Source organism: Kwoniella newhampshirensis, chromosome 4 (assembly GCF_039105145.1).
Source record: "Kwoniella newhampshirensis strain CBS 13917 chromosome 4, whole genome shotgun sequence".
NCBI classification, from domain to species: Eukaryota; Fungi; Basidiomycota; class Tremellomycetes; order Tremellales; family Cryptococcaceae; genus Kwoniella; species Kwoniella newhampshirensis.
Window position 1 is genome coordinate 1,289,797 of NC_089958.1, and position 21,632 is coordinate 1,311,428.

General features: G+C 50.7%; 8 protein-coding genes across 8 annotated transcripts; 5 read left to right on the top strand and 3 right to left on the bottom strand.

Annotated features, from left to right (window-relative positions):
* Positions 1 to 354: 354 nt before the first annotated feature.
* IAR55_002451 (uncharacterized protein) lies at positions 355 to 1,425 on the top strand (the record flags this gene model as incomplete). Its single annotated transcript, XM_066945564.1, has 3 exons — positions 355 to 503; positions 656 to 1,004; positions 1,069 to 1,425. 3 exons carry the CDS (start codon positions 355 to 357, stop codon positions 1,423 to 1,425), a joined length of 855 nt encoding a protein of 284 aa, XP_066804253.1.
* Positions 1,426 to 2,376: 951 nt separating this feature from the next.
* Positions 2,377 to 4,790, top strand: IAR55_002452 (uncharacterized protein; the record flags this gene model as incomplete). The annotated part of the gene is made up of 11 exons (XM_066945565.1): positions 2,377 to 2,473; positions 2,588 to 2,640; positions 2,740 to 2,923; positions 3,048 to 3,188; positions 3,296 to 3,589; positions 3,712 to 3,789; positions 3,855 to 4,225; positions 4,275 to 4,346; positions 4,408 to 4,482; positions 4,570 to 4,659; positions 4,722 to 4,790. 11 exons carry the CDS (start codon positions 2,377 to 2,379, stop codon positions 4,788 to 4,790), a joined length of 1,524 nt encoding a protein of 507 aa, XP_066804254.1.
* Positions 4,791 to 5,153: 363 nt separating this feature from the next.
* On the bottom strand, positions 5,154 to 5,662 carry IAR55_002453 (uncharacterized protein; the record flags this gene model as incomplete). Its single annotated transcript, XM_066945566.1, has 2 exons — positions 5,154 to 5,265; positions 5,379 to 5,662. The coding sequence occupies 2 exons, from the start codon at positions 5,660 to 5,662 to the stop codon at positions 5,154 to 5,156; spliced, it is 396 nt and encodes a 131-aa protein (XP_066804255.1).
* Positions 5,663 to 6,573: 911 nt separating this feature from the next.
* Positions 6,574 to 10,114, top strand: IAR55_002454 (uncharacterized protein; the record flags this gene model as incomplete). The annotated part of the gene is made up of 14 exons (XM_066945567.1): positions 6,574 to 6,673; positions 6,733 to 6,821; positions 6,878 to 7,168; positions 7,228 to 7,487; positions 7,557 to 7,890; positions 7,940 to 8,319; positions 8,405 to 8,545; positions 8,597 to 8,809; positions 8,886 to 9,151; positions 9,211 to 9,226; positions 9,283 to 9,498; positions 9,563 to 9,597; positions 9,702 to 9,796; positions 9,881 to 10,114. The coding sequence occupies 14 exons, from the start codon at positions 6,574 to 6,576 to the stop codon at positions 10,112 to 10,114; spliced, it is 2,670 nt and encodes an 889-aa protein (XP_066804256.1).
* A 290-nt stretch (positions 10,115 to 10,404) lies between these two features.
* On the bottom strand, positions 10,405 to 14,455 carry IAR55_002455 (uncharacterized protein; the record flags this gene model as incomplete). The annotated part of the gene is made up of 12 exons (XM_066945568.1): positions 10,405 to 11,068; positions 11,140 to 11,231; positions 11,288 to 11,410; positions 11,463 to 11,549; positions 11,603 to 11,724; positions 11,777 to 11,864; positions 11,928 to 12,308; positions 12,361 to 12,649; positions 12,704 to 12,847; positions 12,906 to 12,970; positions 13,030 to 14,150; positions 14,215 to 14,455. 12 exons carry the CDS (start codon positions 14,453 to 14,455, stop codon positions 10,405 to 10,407), a joined length of 3,417 nt encoding a protein of 1,138 aa, XP_066804257.1.
* A 621-nt stretch (positions 14,456 to 15,076) lies between these two features.
* Positions 15,077 to 16,285, bottom strand: IAR55_002456 (uncharacterized protein; the record flags this gene model as incomplete). Its single annotated transcript, XM_066945569.1, has 6 exons — positions 15,077 to 15,118; positions 15,192 to 15,349; positions 15,444 to 15,660; positions 15,807 to 16,001; positions 16,086 to 16,115; positions 16,175 to 16,285. The coding sequence occupies 6 exons, from the start codon at positions 16,283 to 16,285 to the stop codon at positions 15,077 to 15,079; spliced, it is 753 nt and encodes a 250-aa protein (XP_066804258.1).
* A 442-nt stretch (positions 16,286 to 16,727) lies between these two features.
* Positions 16,728 to 18,837, top strand: IAR55_002457 (uncharacterized protein; the record flags this gene model as incomplete). The annotated part of the gene is made up of 6 exons (XM_066945570.1): positions 16,728 to 17,156; positions 17,227 to 18,017; positions 18,079 to 18,098; positions 18,155 to 18,322; positions 18,415 to 18,548; positions 18,682 to 18,837. 6 exons carry the CDS (start codon positions 16,728 to 16,730, stop codon positions 18,835 to 18,837), a joined length of 1,698 nt encoding a protein of 565 aa, XP_066804259.1.
* A 489-nt stretch (positions 18,838 to 19,326) lies between these two features.
* IAR55_002458 (uncharacterized protein) lies at positions 19,327 to 21,472 on the top strand (the record flags this gene model as incomplete). The annotated part of the gene is made up of 7 exons (XM_066945571.1): positions 19,327 to 19,410; positions 19,587 to 19,657; positions 19,760 to 20,335; positions 20,517 to 20,720; positions 20,861 to 21,021; positions 21,117 to 21,140; positions 21,243 to 21,472. 7 exons carry the CDS (start codon positions 19,327 to 19,329, stop codon positions 21,470 to 21,472), a joined length of 1,350 nt encoding a protein of 449 aa, XP_066804260.1.
* Positions 21,473 to 21,632: the final 160 nt, after the last annotated feature.

Here is a 21,632-nt window from a genome sequence, read left to right on the forward strand (position 1 = left end):
CCATGATCCCAATCTACAATGTACGTTACGTAATTAGAGCGCTGATAGGCGGACATGTCCGTCCGTAGTCAAATCAGTAGTGCCCCCGTGGGCAATGTCACAGACCGGGGAATGCGAATGTCCATCTTCGATCTAAAAAGAGCCAAGAGGTCATTTCACTTGGCTTCGCCATAGCTACTTTCCTTCTTGCATCGCTTTCACCCTCTGATCTGTCGAATCTGGATAAATAGCGCTGGACGCACGACCAAGTTGACCTCCGATCTATATCATCCACCTTGAGGAGAAGAGCACCGAACCTCGAGGGAGATAATCAACGGAAGATCAATCATCTGGACCCATTTACCCGTCGTCATCATGCCGATCCTCGCTCAACGACAGACGATTTCGGCCACGTTGCCCACATCGACCACAGGTGGGTCGAGTCCGAGTATGACTTGGAACTGGCCGACATCGACGAATACGGGATCTGCCCCTGCATGGTATGGTAACGCACCAAGCGGCGGGTGAGTGACGCTCTGTCTGTCGCTCAACCTCACACATCGCCGCTTTCCCGTGTTACCCCATCTCTTCCTCATCACAGACCACCTCGTATTACTGCTTTAGTGTAATATCTGAGAAATTGGTGCTGACTAGTAATGTCTTGACCTTTCATCAGCTCCACAACCCTCTACCTCTTCACATTTCTGATCACGATCCTCGTTCTCGGTCTGATATCCGCCGGTCTCATCATCCGGGCATACATCATGCGACGTCGTTTCCATCGTCGAGTCGAAGAAGCTATCCGAAATGGAGAAGCCCTCCCCCCGGATGCTGCGGCAGCGCTAGGCATGGGTACCCCGCGGAGAGGAGGCAGAGGGAAGAAGGAAAGACCGGTTGGATTGATGCCAACTCTGTGGGAAGGGGAGATGTATAGAGATGGTGAGAAGTGGGACGTTTATCATGATGAGGATGTCGAGGAGAGAGAATGGCAGCAGGAAAGGGAGAAGAACTGGGAGGGACTGACAGTGAGTTAAGTTCACGAATTCTGAGCCTGCACAGCATTCATAATGACAATCCACTATCTCATAGCCCTTATCTGTACTTCACTTCAAAACGACTCCACCATCTTCAGCCGAAGTACCTGTCTTACCCCTGCCAGCTCCTCTCACGCCTCAAGCATATCTTCGATCACTCTTCTCGTCAAACCCTACCTATCCATACATGCGACCGCCATTAAATACACAAGCCACATCCCAGACAATCCCGACCGCTGGACCTAAGTACGAAATCCCCGAGACGAATACCGAAGTTGTTGTGGGCGTGATGATCGCGATGCCGGTACAGGGTGCAGGTGAAGAGAGATGGAATACGCTGGAATATGAAGGGGAGGAGAGGGATCTGCCAGAAGTCTGCTTAGGAGTCATGGGCGCGCGGTTGTCGGATTAGGGGGTCATGAATGGACACACGGAGCATTGGAAAGAAGTGAATCGGAACGAAATGGAGTGATGATAGAGGTACATGTGTTTTTGTGATCGATTGTGTTAGTATATACGGTTCATGCAAATAAACAATGCAGACTGCAAGCCTGGACTGTTCAGTATAGCAGACGAGAGGTGCATTGATGATCACTGTTTGAGGAGCATAGGTGTAACCGTAGTAATTGACCAATCCGCGTGCATAGCAACGTTGCTCTTGACCTGAAACACCTTGGGGATAAACATCAGGTAGGAAAGATGATTGCAGGACGGTTGCTGAACATCACGCATGCAGAGAGACGGCGACACCGTCATGGCGAGGTGATCGAAGTGGTCCAAGCACGTCAAAAGTCACTCCCGGATGTTGCGTGGTATCATGACACAACGAAGCGGTACCATACGATGGCCAGCACTGTATACGGTTAGCTAAGAGCCAAGGGATATTTCGTGATCAAATTCTCCGTCGTCGCTTTTACACTATCGCAGTTCTGACCCAAATGCAGGACCGGGATGATTCCAAGTTGCTCAAGCGTCTTGGTCTTCGTTTGTGCTTGCGCGATTTCGAGATACTAGAACAAGAACAGACGATTTGACCAATTAGGGGCCCATTCAAGCCCTCGCTCGCTAGGTGTCTATTGCAATGGGGAAAGGGTTCCGTCGACTCACTTATTGATTATTAAGGTACCGCCAAGTTCAATTTGGTACGCAGCCCGGTACAGCAAAAACAACACCACTAGACAGACAGGTTTCACAATCACATTCACATTCACATTCCCTCTGAACTTGTTACACATCTCAACAACGGAAGATGAAATTTATTCGAGGTCGTCACTATCAGGGACGTAAGCAGTAACACACAGTTGGACACCCAACGAGAACGACTGGAGCACAGCACAGCACAGCCAAACCAAGGACGGAGAGGATGGATTCCAAGCCGGCGGCTTCGACCGGGTCATGTTTCACTTTGTTGTTGGGGGCAGGACATCGAGGTAAAGTCTTGGCTTTGTTAGCGTTCTCTGGTGAGTCTTCTGCATAGCGTCACTGCTCATCACTGTCGACTTTGGAACAACCACTCGCATATTGTATGCTGTTGACATTGTGCTGATACACTGTTATTTCCCTTGTGTCAATAGGGATCGTCTCGACTTCATTCATCTTCTTCCCGCCCACAAATACCCTCTCCGAGGTATGTGTTGCTCCTTGCTCCTCAGAATGATTGGCACTGGGCCCTTGCTACCAACACATATGCTCACGGTCATATCTCCGCGGCTGTCTTTTCCCACAGATATCACGGACCGATGTCGTATCCGAAACCCTCAAACCGACCTCCGTATTTCCCAATAGTCCGAAGCTGGATCTGGGTCCGGACTCGTTACCGCCCGACCCAATAGCGCGACCGTCAATACATCTGGGAGGGTTGCCGGGACATCAGGTCTTCGAAAATGTCTGGGTACATGAAGGGACGATCTGTGAGTCCATCTTGGCATGAGTTATGCCCACACATCTGTACCGCTGCTTTTCGCTCAACCGCTCCTTACCGCCGTACTTTGGAATCCGTGGGAAAAGTGCTAATTACCTACAATTTCTTGTAAGACCTGTTCAATCCTGATCGAAGTAGAATACCGGCGAAAGGCAGAGTAGTCAGTGGACAGACTGGATGGGAAGTTCTGAACAGACCGATGGAAGGATTGGTGGATAGAGCGAGAAACGCTTCGGTCTTGGATGGTACCACATGTGAGAATTCAAATCCCCCAAAGAGACCACAATCCGCCTCTTGCCCTCCAACCCTTTGACCTGCTCGGGGAGGGTGACCAATTGTTGACCCATCGCCTTCTTATCAGTATTCGTAAACGACGGCGCCAAGACGGACGAGTGGCACTACCTTTCCTCATACTACCATCTCGCCAGCGAAATCGTCCTCGGCGGTATAGCCTCGTTGGCATCTGTAGCTTCCCTACCACATCCTGTCTCAACCTCAGATCCCGCATTGCCGGCTAGCTTGGGTGTAGAGGCCAGGCCTGGAGTAGCGGTACCTGGAGTTCCGGATAGGATCGTCATACCGTGGAAAGCGGCTGAGGGGTGGAGAGATAGGGAGGGCTGGGGAGAGATGACCCTCAGAGGGGTGTTTGGAAATGGTGAGTTGTGATGTCTAGCTCGCTTTCGAAATGTAATCTGGAGGGTGAGGAAGAAGTAGCGTAAAGGGCGAATGGTTATGGTCGATACGAAGAATCTAGGTCGCTAACGCCAATTGTTTTAGGGATCATCGAGCCGTACATCTGGTCGGACTTGAGTCGGGAAGACACACCACATGGGGGATGGGTATACATGAGGCGAGGTGAGACTCATCTCAACCAACTTTCTGTGCCGGGTATGCAAACACTGACTGTTGCCCCCATCCAGCTGTCATCATTGATCGTTGGGCGTCACATCGACATAATTCGTTATCTGAATCACTCAACAAGATGGCCGCTTCGATCTTCTCTTTGCCTCATCCGCCGTTCTTTTTCACGCCCGCGCGTTCATCCATGTTGGATTTCTTCGGCGCAAATATACCTCGCCATCGTCTTGGACCTTCAAAATGCTTGTACGACATCCCGAACATCTTGTATATCGATCGACAGGGAACAGATCGGAAATTGAGTAGTGATGCACACGCTGGACTAGCGGTGGTGTTGGGGGAGCTGGAAAGCATGGGGAAGGCCAAGGTCGTGCATAGGAAAATGGAGAGGATCAGTCATGAGGAGCAGATCCGCAATGTGGCAGATGTTGATGTGAGTGTCTCATGCCAGCAATCTCTCGCAGCTGACTCTGTGACTGCAGATATTGATCGGAGTACATGGCGACGGTCTGACGCATCAGTTGTGGATGTCAGAAGGAGGGGTCGTGATTGAGGTGTGTGTGCTGACTCTTGAGTGCTGCTATGACGGCTGACCAGCATTTTCAATCCTTGCAGCTCTTCCCTCCCGAGACTTTCCTCCCAGAATATCAGATCATCGCCGATGTCTTACATCACGAGTACATACCTGTGGTAGGTAACGATCCAGTACCGATGTCTCAGCTTCTCCTGATGAGATGTCAGAGATCTGCTTGGACAGAGCTAAATGAAAGATGACAGTGGAATGACGTAGCTTTGTCTAGAGAGGAGTGGGATGCCCTACCGCGACAGCATGGGTCTTCAGCTTTGTATGACGGGAGAGAAGTACCGGTGAGTGTGGCCTCTCGGAAAGCTTCCACGTATATGCTTACCAATCAATACGAATCAATCAGCTTGACCCGGTCTTCATGCGCTTATTGCTTGAAGAAGTAGTGCAGCGGATGTCAGCGTCAGTGTTGTGAGCGAGGGTTTGAGCATTGTTACGCGGCTCTCGGTGGTTCCAGTGGGCATCGATGTGGGAGCTATTGAACGACAAAAACATCAATGATGTACGACTTTGACGACGACTGTAGCATTTTGGTATCTTCATCTCGCAAATACAATATGCATAGAATTGTATTCTCAAGGTGTCTACAGTGCATAGCAAATTGTAAGAAGGAAAGGTCAGCGAATGTCGCTACAAGTGGGGGAAAGGTCTACAGGGATGGTCGTGAGTTCAAGAATATCCGAGATGTTACAGTTGGGCATGGTCAACGTCATAAACTGGTGCAGAGTGGATTGTGACCCAGGAGGTGCTCGCCTGTCTCCAAAGTCGATTGATGATTTCACTTGAACCATCCGCTCTTCCAGCCTACGGCGAACAGACTCGCAGCGATCACCAACACGCCAAAGACGAGGAGGGGAGGTAGCATGTATGAGCCATAACATTTGATCTCGCTGCAAAGTATACGTTCGACATCAGCTCTGTCCAGCTTTGAATCGGCCAAGGATTGCGGACGGATATCCCTGCCTAAATGATGTGCAAATAAAAATGTCGAGATGAGACTCACCTCCATAAGCATTCCCTTGTCAACTTCGGTACACCTTCCCTCTTGCCACCCTGACTTCCCGACGCGACCAAAGGCGAGGAGGTCGACGATGGATGTCTCCCCTTCCCTAATCTTGCACCACTGTTCGACGATCCGTCGTCAGAGTTGGCGACTAGGGTGGCTGTCTCGTCGCCTAGTGAGGTGGAGGATGAAGAGGGAAACGAGATCTTGGGTCTGGATAGACGGGAAGAGGAAGAATGGTTGATATGTGTAGGTAGCAGGGGTTGACGATCGGTCTGTGACATTTCTGGTATGGGTGGTCTTGTTAGGCCAGATTGATAGGTAGGTGAGGGCAATGTTCGTGATAAGACCGGTGCTCTGGGTGATGGAGCTGATGGTGTGATACAGTGTCGGCAGGAGATGGGTATGGAGATGATTTTGGATGTGATCTCACAATCTCCAGTGACCCAGCGGCGAGATCGAGATATCACTGACAACAAGTTAATCGAAATGACGTCGGTGAGATAACTCCCCGAACCAAAATACAACTCGACTGATCTTATCGCGATAGGTCACTTTTCGTCTTTATCAAATCTTGACTTCGCTGTGGACTATGCAGTAGACAACACGACAGGAGAGTTTGCACGTCCCCACAAATCTATAAGCAAGGGCGTAAAGAACATCTCAGATCATATTCGAATCGGCCCAAAGCATGTTTGTTGTTCATGACGCCCGCTCAGAGTGCGAACCATCACAGGACTTACCGCCGACAGACGCGATCGATTCTCCACCGTTCTTCGACGGTTTTACTCTCAAGTAGAAGGGAAATGGGTTGATCGATTCTGTCAGTGACAAGAAATGGTTTATTTGGAGACTGACCAGTATCGTGGCAAATTGTTCGGCGATGATCCTGGTCACCAACTCATATTTGTGTGCCAAGGTCCGGCCGGCATTGGGCACTTGCTCGGGGTCGAAAGGACCCCTCGCAACTGACCTGCTGAGCACGTTGACAACCAGCAAATATCTCCGTCGGTGTGTGTGTTCTTTGACAGAGTGGGAAACAAAACCAATTCTCTGCTCTTCTTTTCTCCCCCTTTGTATCCCGTTGACTCGTTATTCTGAATCCCACAATCAGCTTCTTATATTTAGCAAATAAACTCTCCACGAATGCTTGATGAGAGTCAAGAGTCAAGCAGACAACGGGTACAGTTTCACAATGACAAGAGACCAGGTCATAACTCTCTCCGACTCGGACTCGGACGTCGAGTATCTTCCATTTGGGCCCTCGTCTTCCTCACAATCAAAACAAGTTGGAGGTGAGCGTATCGATCTCCAACTGCTCAAACTCGTGAATCTAGCCCTGATTTGGTGATAGGCGGCTCTTCATCTTCGAACGACACAAACACTGACAGTACAAAGCTGAGGAATCTGGACAGGGGGATGAGCGTCCTCTCTATGGCTGAGGTGAGCATACCTGCCCATCCCTAGTTGACCCCTGATCCAGCTGACGCAGTGGTCAGGTTCACCCAGCGAAGTTGGACAAGGAAAGGAAGAGGGCTAGAGATCCCGAAAGCTCCCTAGACGACTCGAACGTTGGTCCCTTGCACCAAGACGACGAGATGATTGCAGAGTCTTCGTTTGATAGGGCAGGATTCAAACGCGGCAAAGCAAGTCATGGGAACGTCACTTGGCTCTCCAGCGACCAGAGTCTCCTGCCAAACGAACCAGTCACAAAAATGTTAGATGGAAGGTCGGAAGATTGCTGGAAAATATATCGAGGAGGAATGAAGATTGGCGATGAGGTGTACAGAGTGAGTGGGAAGTGTGGACCAGTAGTTGAAAAGGATGACTGAGCACTCCCCACATGCAGCTCAACGATGCTGTAGTGTTTGGTGAAGATAGTCTTCTTGGTCTGATTCGAGCAATTTACTCCATAAAGCCCCTCAACAAATCTTTCCGGACACGGCATTACGTGCATGTGCAGTTCCTGAGAGGGCAAGACTGTGACACAGAGCTCTTTCTTGAGCACTGCCAATGCCAGGACGTGCGCCTGCAATCAATTGAAAGCAAGCTTGACTTCGAGCTTGTCTCAAGCACTTCTTCACGCAACAACTCAAAGTATTTCTGTCGGTGAGCCATTTGTCCTTGCCCACTTGGACTATAGGGTGCAGGTCGAGCTCACAGCAGCCTGATTTGTAGGTACGTCTTCGAAACAACTCACTGTTGCTATCGACAACCGCTTCGACCGGAGGAGTATGGCTCTTGTGATTCCTGTTATCACAAAGACCAGAAAGGGTTGTCAAACTACCCAGCACTCGTTGGTCAGGAACTCATCTGTGGCACCCAAACCTACCATAGGTCCGACTTCATTTACCTGGACTGCAAGGTCCAGGGAGAGCCTTACTTGATCGGCCAAATCGAAAAGCTTGCTTTCGACGATCAAATAAGCCGCGATGCTACGATCAAAGTCAAGGTCAGAATGTTGAAACGTCGCAAGCAGGTTCTACCTAAAGCCGCCGAATATCTCTCTTCAGTAAGCTCGACTAAGACTCCTGTTGCCAAATCTGCTGACCATATTGTAGCGGAATCTGGTCGTCACCGACGACTATCAAGATTTCGATGCCGCTGCCATTCTAGGGAAATGTATCGTAGTTCATAACAACGCCGAATCCACTGAATTCGACCCTGTCAAGTCATACTGGTGTGACCAAAGAATTGTCGTCCGTGGCGATCAGCAGATGATACAGGCACTACAAAGACCCCTCAAGGGTTGTATCTCCTGCTTAGAACTGGAGAAAAGGTCGTGGGCAGACCGTGAAGCATGTCGAAGAACATGCAGGTTTCCAGCGTCGGATTACTACTCTGGTGCCGGAGGGTTCATTCTTCCTGGTCTTGACTTCTTTGACTGGCAATCAGCAGTCGATAACGACGCTGTATCGTGCCAGACTCTGTCCCAGCTCTCGTGAGTGAGGGTACTTGTGGGGGCCGCCGCCAATCCAGATGTTGAGCGAAGCGTATTTACTGATAGGGCTTACCCGTCATCCCAGTCGCTCAAAGCCAAGTTTCCGGGTGAACTTCGGGACGGTGCAAGAGTGGGTGCAGCGTAGTCTCGAGTCGGTCCCGGACTCCCATCGTCCTAGTCTTCCTGCTCCAGGAACGGTGTTTCTAATGACAGGCGGCGTTCCCTGGTGAGACCTTTCCCCAAGGTTTGATATAGTACTGATGAAATACATGCACAGTCAAGGGCACACGGCAGCCAACCACAACCGCGATGGATCGGACTCCCGGAATGGGGAGCTATTCGTTTTCCTCGGGGAGCTGGCCCGTTTGCAGCCGTCCTATGTTGTACTCGAGAACGTGCCTGCCTTCAAGTGGGATGTTGAGGGCACTACAGACGAAGAGGCCAATGGGAACTTCGCCAGGAGAGCGATGAAGGAGCTTGTGTTGATGAAGTGCGTGGCGTCACTTTACTTCAGCCAACGAAAATCTACCTTTGCCAAAGGCACGCTGATCGCTCGTGTACTACAGCTATCAATGTCGCTTGGGGATCCTTGACTCCAGAAGTTTTGGGTCTCCACAGAACCGACAGAGATTGTTCATCGTGGCGGCTAAACGCGGGAGTCCGCTGCCGGACCTCCCTTCTCCCTCCCACGCCAATCCACGAGTGAGCGCCACAGTCTTCTCCAACTTGGAGTCTGGAGCCGAGTTTCCATTCTTTCCTGGGCAAAGAGGTACTCCTGGGACGGGACCTCATCCAGCAGTGACGGTTAGGGATGCTATTGGGGACTTACCGGGTAGGCTCATTGGGACTGGCAACGCCAAGCGGCTCACTGATGGCTTTTCCTTGATCTAGACTTTCGCTTCAGTCCGTGAGTTATCATACACCCAAACAAGCAATCATATACTGATCTGACCCTGGCTTTAGTCCTCCTGGAATTGGCCTGATCCCATCTACTCGAAGAGTCCCAGTCTTCGATCCCCGAGTCGATCGTCATCGTGGCAATCACACGCGAATCGGCTTTGAGCACCCTGTAGCGTACAAATCTCCACCTATGACTGAGTTTCAGAGCTCTAAACGTGGAGATGTTGCGGAGGTCGGGGATCATTGGTGCAGCTATGCCGCCGAGCGAGAGCATGAAATGTGAGCTAGATTGGCACATGTCACCTGCGGGGAAGATCGGTGGTGACCATGACCGGTGTCGTAGCATATTCGTTGATTCTCGGCTGTCCAATCCACCAGGTAAGCGTCCTTGTGTCTCCTTGTTCCAGCTACTTGTCTCCCGTGTCTACTTGTCCATCAAGTCTCTGTCGCGTGCACTTGAAAACTTACCTTGATTGCTCCAGGGCCGAAGAGAAGGGCCGAATGGGAAAAAGGCTTCAGCACTCTCCTCACGTCAGCTAGACCAGGAGGAAAGGCCACCAACCCTATCCATCCCGACGTATGTATCCAGTCTTGGCTTCTTTGTCTCTGAATCCGTGGACATGAGATCTCATGCTGATCCCAATTGGTCAATCGTCGACAGGGAGAGCGCACTTTCTCGGTTGCCGAGCGTAAACGTGCCATGGGCTTCCCAGACTGGTGGCGCTTCTCCGGTAGTCCTATCGACCAGAATCGCCAAACTGGCAACGCAGTCTGCTTCGAGACTGTCGAAGCAATTTATAAGACTATTTTCGACAGCTGCGTTGTCCCGTGGTGGCTCGCCGCGGGTCGACCAACCGAGGACGTCATGGCGGCGTTCAAACGAGATCATCCTTGATTTTTCGATCGTTCTCATGCCAATACCACTTGACAGGAGAACACTGCATAACCACATAGCGGTTCATATCCGTACAGGTTTCCTTTGTTCGGAGAATCATATCATAGACTTCGTTCTCCACTTTCCAGATACACGCGGCACTTGCTCACATACTCGCTCTGTTTTTATTCTATCTGGTCAGATGCAAGCATAATAGGCTGCTGCTCAACTTCACCCATACTATACCACCACGCCCACTGTAGATTGTCGATAGCGTTTGACAGTATCTTGTGAGGATACAATACGATGTATTATGCATCTGGTTGGATCTGTACATCCCCTCTGTCCTCTTCCTTCGTCGGTGGTGGTGGTGGCTCAGACGTTTCCTCTTCCCCTTGAGTTTCTTCCCCTTTCTTTCGTCCTTGCTCCTCCTTTTCTTCAATCTTTCCTTCTTCATGCTTCTCCCGTGCGTCCGAACCTGGAGCAGACATCGGTGCCTCCTTCTCAGGTGGAATGGGCCCCTCTTTCTCCGATAGATCTGGTTTCTCTTCAGATACCTCCTCTCCTGCTTTCTCCTTCACATCCTCCTTCTCAGCATTGCCCTGCGCTGCCTCGATCTCAGATTTTGTATTGGTACCGCTATCACCGTTCTGGGTAGCTTCGTCTGGTGTTTGCTGTACCTCTTTCACACCTTCCTCCTTTCCATTTATGGTCGGCACATCTCCCGTCAATGCTGCTCCATCTTCATCTTCATCCTCATCTCCATCCCCCTCTCCCTCTTTCGGTAACTCCTCCGGTGCCACCGTCTTACTTTGTGTCGACTCCTTCCTCCTCAATAACCCACTGACTGTCTGTCCGATAGGTTTTCGAGGTGTTGATTTTTCTTTGACAAGATTCTCCAGTGTGGAGATACTTTTCCCAGATTCGGATATGGGTCGCAATCGGATAGATATCAGTGCGACATCTTGTAACATCCTATCAGACGAGGACAAGTCCGTACACCATAAGTACAGCAACAAGCCATCGATATGAGACTTCGGACCCACCTCTTCTTCGCTTCGTCACTCTTGAACTCGACTTTACCGTACTCGTCGCTCAGTCGACTGACGATTGCAGCAATCACCTCCGACATGACGCCCTGATGAGTTTGGTCGTCAGCAGATGGCGTAATGAAGTGTTGCAAATACTACTCACCTCGACAGTTGATGCAGCAAGATATTTCGACAAAACTTTATGTAAAGTAGCGGTCTCCTTGACGAGCATCTCTGCATATGCCCTTGGTCCGTCTTTCTCAGGGGTTGCTTCCCAATCAATTTCCTAAGACGTTGTCAGCTGAATCGTCGTACAAGATCTGATTGGTATAGCTTACTCTGAGCGAGCCGCAGTGGACTGCCAATCTATCCGACATGATAGCCACGAGCTTCGCATGGATCTCATTCTGGTGCTCTTGATAATCCTGTATCAAGTCGTCAGCTACAGCCTGATCCACTCGGGAGCCCACTAGCTCACCCTCTTCAGCTTGTCGAATTCTGTCAACATGACAGCTTGTTTCGGACTGAGATGCCGTCTGACAAATTCTCGTATGTACGGTATGAGGGCAACAATCACAGAGAGCGATTGTGACGCAAGAGCTGCAAGTGATTTGTCAGCTGAGAATCGAAGCTGAACACCTTGACTGCTCACCTAGATGCTTTGCAGTGATGTTTTTCAGGCCGGCGGATCTCATCGCTCCCGCACCGAGAACGACCTGGCATGTTCTCGAATTGAAAGACTAAGGATGTATGGTCAGCTATTGTACCATGCTTAAGGTGCGGGACAGGGACGAGCAGCTTACTTTCAAGAACTCGATTATCCTTGACATGACATCGGTCACCACCAACTCCAGATTGATCACAATCTTCAGGTAATCTCCGAGTAGGACCAATGACTCCGCCGTAGCTTTCACCACGAAGTACGTCTTGTCTTCTACGCTCAACACTTTTGCCAGAGGACCCGCATCTCGGTCTCCGTTTCCATTTCCATTGGCAGTGAGCTCTGAGGCCGTTGGCGGCGGTATGGAGCATTCTACGGGATCTGAGACAGCAGACTCGACAAGCATGTTGACAACGTGCTGTGTTGAATACGAAATGTCCACTTGCGTCCACTGTTCCTCTTCGACGAGTTTTGCCGATTTTGTGAGTCTGATAGCGTGGTAGGAGACAAGAAAAGCTCGAGCCTGGAATTAATTTCATTACTGCTGTGCGCTGCAAGGCATCCAATGTACGTACTTGTTGCGATGTCACGCCCCTCAATGAGATTATCATCTTCTTTGCCAGCGCTTCGGTCGCTACAATGAAATCCCAATTTTCCTTGAAGATCTCAACGAACTCGATAAGCGGCAATGCTGCATGCTGCTCTGATCGGACAGCAATAATTTTCGATGCGCGAGTATGCGCGAGCTCGCAGCCTGACGTTATGACATCGGAGAAATCTGGCGAAGGGGATGAGGCCGAAGTTGTGGTTGCCGGAACTGCTGGATCTGGTACGAAGTTGGATATAGAAAATGGTGATAACATACTATATACATGTCAGTATTAAGCATCCACAGATCGCATGATTCCTTGAGCTCACCTGGCCCGTGCGAGGACCTGCTCGATCTCTTCACCAATCTGCTGGGCCAGTCGTATTCGTGCGAGCAAGGTACCGTACATCTGTGTTGACAGTAGTAAGAAAGATGAGTGGTCCATTCCCTGCAGTGCTTGCGCGAGGTTGGCCCTGGGAATAAGGGATCACCGTCAACGTTCGTTCTGATAATAGGCACTCTGAGGCTTACCCTCTGGCTTCAGGTGGCCTACCGTCTCCGTCGCCGTCTTCATCTGATTGCGCCACCGGTAGGTGCTTTGTCCGAGTGTCAGCTTAGGTTTCGGTCCCAACAAAAGTGGAAGACAGTAACTTACTTTCCTTGACCCATCTCTTATACTTATGGTCACGACTTCTCTCCAAGCAGCTTCGACGCCAACTGTCTTCCCACATCTCACCAATCCGTTCAACATCGGTTCCAACGCATCTCGGAATCTATCTTTGTCGAATTCTGCTGATCCAGGCTGTGACAGAGCAGATAGAAGGAATGCTGACAGTGCAGTTTCCAATTGAGAAGCAATACTTGTCGTGAGATCCCTGAGGGTTGTCGGTAGGATGGACAATGCGGGAAGGGTTGATAATGGCAATGAAGGTATTGAAGATCCAGCTCCCGATTTTGAAGATTCTCCATTTCCCGTAGGCCGGCTGTCTTCGCCGTCGGAGGTCGGGCGCAGGGCATATCTCTCCCACCACTTGACTACGTCTTCCAGATACCCCAAACCGCCCGACCAGTCTCCTTCTTCCACTAATCGCTTGGCCATTCTCAATATCTCGTCCAATTCGCCCACACTTCTAGCTCCCTTCTCCGTCATTTTTAACACTCTCAGTTTCTCCTGAGCGTCGATGACCGCCAATCCTTTCCTAGCTTGTTTTTGACCCACTTCTTTCAATGACGATTGAAGATCTGATATTCGAGAGAGACAAGAAGCCGATTCGGAGTGAAGATCCTGCAGATTTGATAGAGCTGAGAAGAAAGACGTCGAACGTAGACCTATCTCATGGATGAGATGTCGTTCAAGGGTGTCCAGGTATGTGGAAAGATCATCTTGGACGGACGGATCAGGATCGGATGAAGAAGATCCGACTAGTTCTGCCCATGTAGACGGATTAGAGAGGTTAAATTCCGGATCGAAGAAGATCGACGGTACGGTATCAAGAGGCGGTAAGTCAGAAGGCGCAGCTCCAAACGTAGGTCGTCCGTCAAACTCTGATGAAGCCGGCGATTGCAATGACGGTCCAAAAGGAGAGGAAGATGATGCCTGAGAAGAGATGAATGAGTCGTAGAGTGGCGTGATGTTCTTGAGGTAGGCGTCGTAATGAGTGGGCGGTGGTGGTTTGGGTAAGACGGGAGGTGGTTGTGAGAGTGGTGGTAGTGGTTTACGGGTGGATCTCAGCGGGTCCGCCTTCTTCGTTGGATGATTGAGAACAGTCGATATAGCTGCAAAGGATGCATCAGTCTGGCGCGATATTCGTATCAGAGCACCTTGTAATTCAGGTCTCACCATTGAATCCACGCTTGTCGACGCCATCCTCAGCTCTGGCATTGACGTCCAGTTTCCAGGAGACCAGATTCAGTCCTGCAGGATCAGCCTTCCCTCCGTCCCACGTCGATTCGTTGAACGAGGTCTCAAGAACACTAGGTGCTGTACCGTCCAATTCCGACAAGTAGGATTCGGATGGTGGAGGCGAGGAGGGGACGGGAGTAGGGGCGGAGGAAGGGAACGACGAAGATGGTCGGGACATGGCGATGTGCGCTTCGTCGTTATATCGAAGAAAGTGGGGAGGGATATTTCGTGATGCTAGTCCCTATCGAGGGAAAGGGGTTGAGTGTGTCCCATTGATTGACCAAGAGAAATGGTCGAATGTCAAATGCAACGCAACAGCTGGAGATCAACGAGTGAAAAGGTCGCGTAGCAAGACAACACTAGGTCGGCGTACGCCGTAAATCACAACGTGGCGCTGAGGTCCTCCTCGGATGCATCTCATGATTTCGATAACATACGCCAAATGGCATGCAGAGCCTTAGGACTTTCCAGGGCATCTTTACACCATGCAAGGTAGACACTTTTCGTCTCTCGCAGTGAAGGCTGGGTGCTGCTTGACCCTCCCGGTAGTGGATTCACTGTGTCCCTCCACAATCGTGGTCTGCAGACTGCTGAACTCAATCGCCTGCCCCCACCTCACATTCACTACGACTACTGTCTTGCCCAAACGGCGAGAAGACGAGGAAGTGTAACGTCTGATGTACTGGTGACTCTTGTCACGCCCACTTAATAACAACATGCTGCCTCACATGTGAGAGGACACCGCGCAGACTTTCCGTGACAAGCCTAAGGTTATGTATGATGCATCGAATCCTATCATCTATTGGAACTCGGGTTGGCAGTGCGCTCCCGGTCCGTACGGCTGCGGGAACAAAGACCGGATCAGCTGTCAGCTTCTATACGGGGACCTTCGACACAAAGTACCACAAACTCACCTTTGTTGTAAGTGTTGTCAGACCTGCCGAGTTTTCTGATGTTTGTCGACCGCTCTGAGGGCCGGGCTTGGGTTTTTCACCCTTTGCCAAAGCATCGAGGATCTGAATGGTAGATTCGGGGGTCAAATCCTCATAGTAATCATCTCCGACTTGCATCACTGCGAGAAGGTGAAAGATTGATATCAGTCATGGCCTCGAATTGAGGATTTTGTATCTGAATCTTCCAAAGATTCAAGTAATGGAGTGACTCACTGGGAGCATTGCTACAAGCACCCAGACACTCCACCTCGATCAAGGTAAACTTCCCATCCTTGGTCGATTGTCCAGCGTGGATGCCGAGATGGCTCTCAATCGTCTCCAGGATCTTGGTAGAGCCACATCCTCCGAGTTGGCAGGGGGTGGTGGTACAGAGTTGGAGGAAGTTAGGGGCGACGGGTTCACGATTGTACATTGTGTAGAAGGTAGCGACCTGAGTGAAGTCATGTCGGTCAGTGTCATAATTTACACGAGACAGCGGTTAGGTAACGTTATTGCGGTGGGGATGAAAAGTGGTTGGTGTGGTGAGCTACTTTGGACGTTGTCCTGTGCATTCGCTTCACACAGACCCGTACTCACCTCGTAAACTCTCATCTTGGGCATCTCCAACAACTTTGCGACAGCATTCATCACACTAATGCTTGTCCACCCCTTGTTCTGTCTCTGTCCAAGATCGAGGATGGGCATGACGGCTGCCTTCTTATACTGAGGCGGGTATCGGGCGATGATCTCATGAGCTCGTTTGAGGTTCTCCGCGTCGAACTCGAAGGGGATCTAGTTTGAGTCATGAATATTAGCTTGTATTCCGATTCGGGCTGTCAAATCGAAGACGGCCAGATGAGGGGAAGGAGAACGCACAGAAGGGTTGTTGTAGTCGGTATCCCGGTGCTATACAGATGTACATCAGTCGACGACGAACACGATGAGATATACACACAAACACTCACCACGAAGAGCGATTCGGATCTCCTGGAAGTGGAGGAAGTGAAAGCCCGTCGACCGGCTGATCGAGAGACAGCAGCTCGGGTTGAAGCGATGGCGGAACGAGCGAAAGACATAGCGGTAGGGAGGTAACGCGGGGAGGAAGAGGAGATAGAAGGCTAGCTTATAGGTTGCCGAGATCTGGTGGTCTAGGTGGGTAGAATGTATGGCCTATGAGTGATTGAGAACGGGGGATGGTGAGTGAGTGCGAGCAACAACGTCAACCCGCATGGAATTGCCAAACGATGGTTGGATAGAGGGTTAAATATCTCGGGAGCTATTTTATCCCATTTTATCCCATGTTTCCTCGCAAGATCGGGGCACCACACCACAAAGTCACCCACCATTGCAACAACCAACTCGCCAATCGATCTTTGGCTTCTGCTGCCACTGCTGGTCTCAATCGGCAACACATACCCGCAACGTTCGACTGGCTTTGTACTCGTCGATCAACTACCCCTTCCATCGCCACTCAACAGTTGCTGATTTGTCTTGGCCCACCCCGGCAATCACTGCACGATGCCATTCGCTTCATCATCCACCGTTCGAGCATTTTCTTCCCGATCGATTCCCATCCTCACCGCTTCTGCTCTATCGCTCACAATCTATTCCACCCATACCTACCTATCTAAACCTCTCCTACTCGAAGAGATCGCTCCGGACTCCCTGTCGACTTCAATCAAGAAGCAAAAGACAGCACTTGCCTCTTCCGCCGCACCATTCACGCCTTACGGTTGGGGTGCGAATCGAAATCTGACATTGTTGCCTGATACGAATATAGGATATGTGCGGAGACCGGCGGCCCTTACTCAGCTAGGATCGACACCTCTGAGGGACCTAGTACTTGCGGAGAATTATGGAGCATGCGTAGATGCCAGTGGAGATTGCTGGATCTGGGGAAATGGATACGATCGGTCCGGCGAGGTAGGGAAGACATTGCGCGGGAAGGTGAGGGAAAGGCAGATGCTGTCTTCTTCTCGTCCCAGGTTGCTAATACACTTATTGTACGACTCTACAGGGCCTGAAGAAACTCGCCCCAGCTCAAGCGAAGCTGTTTGCATTGAGTAAACATGGAAGCCTCTACGTCTTCTCACCCTCTAGAACACTTCAAGCCGATCGTCAAGACAAGTCCAGTCAATCTTGGTGGTCCTACCTCTTCTCTACCGATCCCGGTGTCGATTTTGTTGAGCTTAAAGCTGAAGGTGGTTTGGGATGGGGTGAGAAGTGGGCCGGTGTTTCTGCTGGACGATCTCATCTCCTCGCTGTTACTAACAGAGGACGGACTTTCTCTTTACCACTTTCACCGAGCGCCAATTCACATCGACAATTGGGCATCAAGCGGGAACTCGAACAACCGACATCAGTCCCTACCATTCTCGGGGAGCCGTTCACGCCAGAGAAAGACATCCGATATGCAACGACCTTGACTGAAATACCATCCCTATCGAAACTTCGTATAACACAAGTGGCTACTTCGGATAGAACGTCGTTCGTCAGAACGGCTGATGGACATGTGCTTGGTTTCGGAGCGAATGAAAACGGACAAATTGGTCTTGGTTCCGCTGCTTCAGTCGATATTGTCCCTGTCCCTGTCGAGGTGGTCTTAGCCAGAGGGTATCCGGCGGGTACCAAGGTGGAATGCACCGATGTCCAAGCCGGAGGTAATACGACTTTCTTCACGGTGAAGAGAAGCTTCCCGGGAAGGAGAGGCATCTTTATCGAGCTTCTCGGTTGTGGGAGTGGAATTGCTGGAGCTTTGGGAACCGGAATGTACACATCGGCGACCGGTATGCCAGTGAGAGTAAAGACGTAAGTCTGGTCCCAGTCGCTCTACCTTTGAACCGCGCTGATCGGACCTTTCTCGCCATAGAATAAGCGGTCTTCAAGAATGTTCGTGCTTTGCGTCCGTGGATCGACTTAGGAATTGACGGATTCTTTGTTTACAGATTCCGAAAAGCTTAACACCTTCCTCCCTATCGGTATTCATAGTCTGTCCATCTCCCCTTCAACCAATACTCACGTGTACGCGACACTCGATACTGTCACCCTCGCAGACCAAAAGGGTGTCAAGGACGGCATCTACGGAAAGGATGTGATGGCTTGGGGAGCTAACGGTTAGTACAGACGACAGGCAATAAATCCCTAGGGATCGTCACCAAAGGCTACCGGACTCTGGAGTATATGCTGATGTGTCTTCACGCATCAGTCGACTATCAGATTGGTAACGGAAAGCGGTCAAGCACTGCGATCCCTCAACACCTACCTCCTATCGGGCTAAAAGCGATTGATGCTCTGAGCATTGAGCCCGCTTTTGCGGAGGCTGCGCTGAGCTCGGGAACTGTGAGTACTGTTTACCTCTTCCCCCATTCTTCCCCTTTCAACGATGTTCTTCGAGTCGGAAGGCTTTTCCTCCCTCAACGGTGTCACCATTGAAGCAACTGTTTGTGGGAAGCTGATTCAAATCCACGCACAGCAATCACCCATGCCTCACTCCCGACTTCAACTGCATGCAAAGAAGGCCGACGCATATGATCTCAGAGGAAAGCTCATCCGACGGAAAGTCAAGTGTGAGGAGACGATTGTGGCGGGATATAATGCGTCTGTTTTGTACAATAAGATCTTGGAGTGATGCATCACGCCCTCGCTCACCTGTCTGTCCGCTGTCAACGTCATGTAGCGAGGACGCGTCCGGTTGCCCGCAAAAGGAACTAAGCTACATATGCATCGCCCAATCGCAGACATGACACGCAACGGATGCGCTTGTGCGCTTATTCAAAATACTGAATGATGTTCTGCGGAGACCCCGGTCCAGTGAGTGTGTTTGTCCCATGCGTGCTAGTACGAAAATTGGGCGAGATAACCAATTTATCATCGAGGGTAATCTCAGTTGCATTGGATCAACAATCTCTCACTTCCCTCTTCGACTCTGTCTGAATCTGCTGCAAGTGACCACCTGGTGATACCTGTGCTTGACATCCGTCTACAGCTATCCTGATCATATCGCAGCTCGATCCGCTCGTTCACCATCTTCGTCGACGTGAAGGAAGACTTTTAGGATCACACACGATAGGACAAGATAAATCTGGACCGGATGGAATCGACTCCACTCGTCTCCAAAATGTCAGGACGATCAACGAGTCTGGGCGACTACAACCTGTCCAGATATCTGGTAGGAGTCAGCTTGTTGCTCGGCGTGGTCATTGTGAGTGTGTCTCCTCTTCCTCCTCCTCCTCCTCCTCCTCCTCCTCCTCCTCCTCCTGCTGCTGCTGCTGCTGCTGTCATGCACGTCTCATCCCAGCTGCCATGAGGAATGAGAAATGTTAGCAATTGATGTGGGGTATGAAGTGGATGTTGATGCTTTGTCTGGTGATATATTAGTTATGGACAGCTTCGAATTTCATCACTGCCAACTTGGAGACGGGCGACGACAGCTATAACAAACCGTTCTTGTGAGTGTGGTCTCTCGTCTCTATTCCACCCCTGTAACCTACCTCTCGAGACTTCGAATCGAGTTGAGGACTGAGCTGACGTCGTGTCCTCTCTCGTTCCAGAATAACATATTTCAACACTGCTTCATTCACGATATATCTTCTTCCGACGATATGGCGCAAGATCCGATCGTCATCTCATCCCCACACCCATCCTCATCCTCAGTCACACTCCCGACAACCTTATCTCTCCTTACCTTCCTCCGACCCTCATCAACCCCATACACGTACACACGTCCGATTCTCCGGCGACTCAGATCGAAGATCGACCTCGCGAACACGTTCAATCTCAATCCCACCTCCATCCCCGCGCATTCCTTTACATCCAACCCACGATCTCATGACCACTACAGCCGGTCAACTGGTATCGACGACAGGTGGAGAAGACTCGGATGGTCATCCTCCTCAGGTGATTACTCTTCTTCCGAGACTTACCATTCGGGAAACAGCAGAGATAGCAGCGTGGTGGTCCCTCGTTTGGTTCATCGCCAATTGGACGGTGAATGCCAGTCTGGCTTGGACAAGTGTTGCGAGCGTCACCATCTTGAGTAGCACCAGCGGGTTCTTCACCCTGGCCTTAGGGAGGATATGTGGAGTGGAAAGTCTGACCAGGACAAAGATCTTTGCGGTTGTGGCGAGGTAAGTTAACTGTATAATATCACTTTCATCGCACATCCTTTCTGTTCTTCCTCTTCCTATTCAATTTCAACAATAACATACGGCGCTGGCTCGTGATCACGTCAACCCCCTCTGTCCCTTTTCAACTTCTCTACCTCACAACAGTGTCACTACAGGGGTTGACCCACCCATCATCCAACAGCTTCATGGGCGTCCTCCTCGTCACTCAATCCGACTCATCCCTGTCCCCGTCCTCCGACCCGATGGGAACCGCTGAAATCCCCACTCACCCCATCTTCGGCGACATCCTCGCTCTGCTCTCTGCTGCGTTCTACGCAGTATACGTGATCCTGCTGAAAGTCCGGGTGGTGGACGAGGAAAGAGCGGATATGCAATTGATGTTAGGGTGAGTGACATGTTCACAATCGTGGTCGCCTTCTAGCCTTCTCCCCTTCCATGTCCATGAGTTCGGCTTGTAGACGTTGTCCTCGGCATACCGTTCAGCTGGTCTGTCAACGCGCAGAGGAAGCTGACCATACGCCGCAGCTTCGCAGGACTGTTCAACACCATCTTCCTCATCCCGATCTTCCCCATCCTTCATTACACCGGCTGGGAGACATTTGAGCTACCGCCGACGAAAGAGGCATGGGTGATCTGCTTGATCAATTTCTGTATCACCTTGTCGAGTGATTATCTTTACGTCCTGGGTGAGTTGACGTTGACGTTTTTCTCACCTATTCCGCGCCCAGAAACTTCCAAAGGGTGATATGTGCTGATTTATAATTTCTGCAACTTTTTGTAGCAATGCTCAAAACCACTCCGATGCGTGAGTCGATATGTTCAATGTGCTCCGTGCCAAGGGGATTTTTCTTTTCTTTTCTTTTCTTGTTTTTTTTCCCCCAAAAGCTCACAATGTCTCCTTCCACAGTCGTCACGATCGGTCTATCATTGACAATCCCTCTCGCCCTGATCGGATCGCTGTTCGTCCCTTCGTCCTCGGAAGCCATCACCCTGTTGTCACTCCTCGGAGCCACGCTGGTCTTTGTTGGTTTCGCAATGCTAGGATGGCAAGGGTACGAGGAGAGCAAAGGTGTGGGTGTGGTGGTGGTTGATAGCGAGGCTGGAGAAGACCAGGAGAGGGGCAGACCGGAGTTCTGATCTCCAGCCAGCTCCGAGCGCCGTGATCTTCCCCACTTTGGTGCGGGCATCAACTGTTGTGTCGGGTCGGAACTATGATTGTAGTGGAGATGATTTCGGTTGTGTAAAGATTCATCATCTCACGTAGAATGATAGAGTACTCGGATCGAGTTCGTCATTC